The sequence below is a fragment of the Galeopterus variegatus genome, unplaced genomic scaffold (genome assembly GCF_000696425.1).
Source record: "Galeopterus variegatus unplaced genomic scaffold, G_variegatus-3.0.2 Scaffold4794, whole genome shotgun sequence".
Lineage (NCBI taxonomy): Eukaryota > Metazoa > Chordata > Mammalia > Dermoptera > Cynocephalidae > Galeopterus > Galeopterus variegatus.
This window is the reverse complement of record NW_007730905.1, coordinates 33011-35077: the sequence shown is the minus strand read 5'-3', so window position 1 is coordinate 35077 and position 2067 is coordinate 33011. Positions and strand designations below refer to the sequence as shown.

General features: G+C 54.5%; 1 protein-coding gene across 1 annotated transcript in view; it reads left to right on the top strand.

The window, feature by feature from the left end:
• Nucleotides 1-2067, top strand: part of JAKMIP3 (Janus kinase and microtubule interacting protein 3) — a 65729-nt gene that overhangs the window by 30987 nt on the left and 32675 nt on the right. Inside the window, exon 11 of the mRNA XM_008588373.1 lies at nt 1783-1914. Within this exon, the coding sequence (XP_008586595.1) occupies nt 1783-1914 (132 nt within the window). The remainder of the gene's footprint in view (nt 1-1782; nt 1915-2067) is intronic.

Below are 2067 nucleotides of genomic sequence, written 5' to 3'. Positions count from 1 at the left end.
AAAGAAAATAATTTTATTATTTCTAAAAATTGTTAACTGCGACGTAATCAAAATAGAACCCAAAGTAAACATGCTGTTTATAATTTTAAATTTAAAAATCCAAGCATTTCTTTTAAATTTCTAAGAGCAGATATGAATTTCTAATGACAATAACAACGTCAGCACTCACGAGGAGGAGGAGGGGTGGCTGCAGGACGCCGGCTCCTCACGCCTGCAGGGCAGCCTGAATCCCCAGGCCGTGTGGACGCCGGCCCCTAGGACGGCCGCTTGCAGCGGGTGTGTGGCTGTTCACACTCGCTGGTCCTCAGTGAGCCACGCGCCGTCCCCCTGGGCCTGCCCCAACTCCAAGCTTCCTCCAGCCCCATTTGCAGGACCCCCCACCGGCAGACCTGTGTCCCTAGGAAACCTGAAGACCTGGGGCAATTTCTCTACAGTACAATCCTTTCTGATAAACCTATGATTTTTATTAAGGGAGCTTTGGGAGAATTTTCCAAAGGACCTAACTTGTCTCCTGCTTTATGCGAAATGTGTATGTGTGTTGTTTTGTTTTTAAAAGTCGTTGATGCTTCCTGATAGGCTGTTATATATTTTAGTCACAAACACTTGTGTGGCCCTTAGAAAGGCCCATAGGAGGGGGAAGATGGTGTTGAGGGCCTCTTAGGATCTTTTCAGGGTGTTTAGAAATTCCTTGGAGGTGCTTTGCCCTGCTGACCCCAGCTGTCCGAGCGCTTCCAGAAGGGGCCGAGTCAGAACAGAAAGTCAGGGGCAACGCTGAGCAAGACGTGCTCAGGGCCTCGAGGACAGGAAGGCGGCTGATAAAAGCCTAGAGCCACTGACTGGATGAGTGGGTGACAGCAGGAGGTCAGGCCACTGGCTGGACATGCAGGTGACAGGAGTAGGTAAGGCTGCTGACTGGACAGAGGGGTGACAGAAGGGGCTGGGGTTAATGAAAGAACCTCATGATTGTGCTCACCACATCTGCCCGTGTTCTGGGCATTCCAGTGGAAATGTCTGGAAGAAGGCTGGCACACGGAAAGCATTCCTCAGAGAGGCCAGGGCTCCACCCAGCAAGCATNAGGCCCAGGTGGTCACTCAGCTCAAGAGGCAGCGGCAGGTTAACAGGGGAGAAGAGACCGGCCCAGAGCCCTGCATGGCCAGGGCCGGAGGACACAGGATGTCTGGGGAGGGCCGCTAGGAGAGGAACCAGCAACAGCGGTTTGTGGGGCTGCGGGGTGGTCCTGGGGCCCCAGGGAGGAGTCTCACTGGAAGGTTCTGGTGGAGAAACCAGCAGGGAGACCTGGAGACCACAGTGGCCAATTCATAGAGGTGGCCAAGGAAGGAAGGGGACCTGAGTGTGACTGAGAGAAGACGGCAGGCTTTTGGGTGTTCTACTCTTTCTAAAACCTGGAAGAGGAAACCTCAGGTTTTTGAAGACGGGGGTGAGGGAACCTGGGGGACCCCGAAGGCAGTGCCTCTCAGACATCTGGAGGAGGACCCGTTTTATTTCTGGTTTTATTCCGATCTGTCCTTCTTTAAAATCTATGACACCACGCGTCACTGGGAAAGCCACGGCACATTGGAGCACATGCTCGGTGTCGGTTCTGTGCTATCTCAAGCCACACCAGTGGACACCAGCTGAGAGCTGCTGCCCTACAGCAGGGGGTGGACAGCTTCGCGGCCATGGCCCCACCCCAGGTGACAGGAAGAGGAGGCGGGAGAAGGCCAAGAAGTGCTGGTGAAGGCCAGGTCTGGGTTTGCACTAACATGTTGCATTTGGGTCAGAAGCCGGTTGTTGTGGAGACGTTCTTTGGATACGATGAAGAAGCTTCCCTGGAATCCGACGGTTCCTCCATCTCTTATCAAACAGACAGGACCGACCAGACCCCGTGCACCCCAGACGATGACTTGGAAGAGGTAACTTTCTTCCTGCAGCAGTTCCTGGACTTGTGGGGAAGGGGCTGACGGCTCGTCACAGGCCAGCCCTTGGGGACACGGTGGGGCTGGGGAGGCAGGAAGGGGTGGAGGTCCTGCTCCCTCGGTGGCCCTCACCTGCTCTACGTCCCTAAC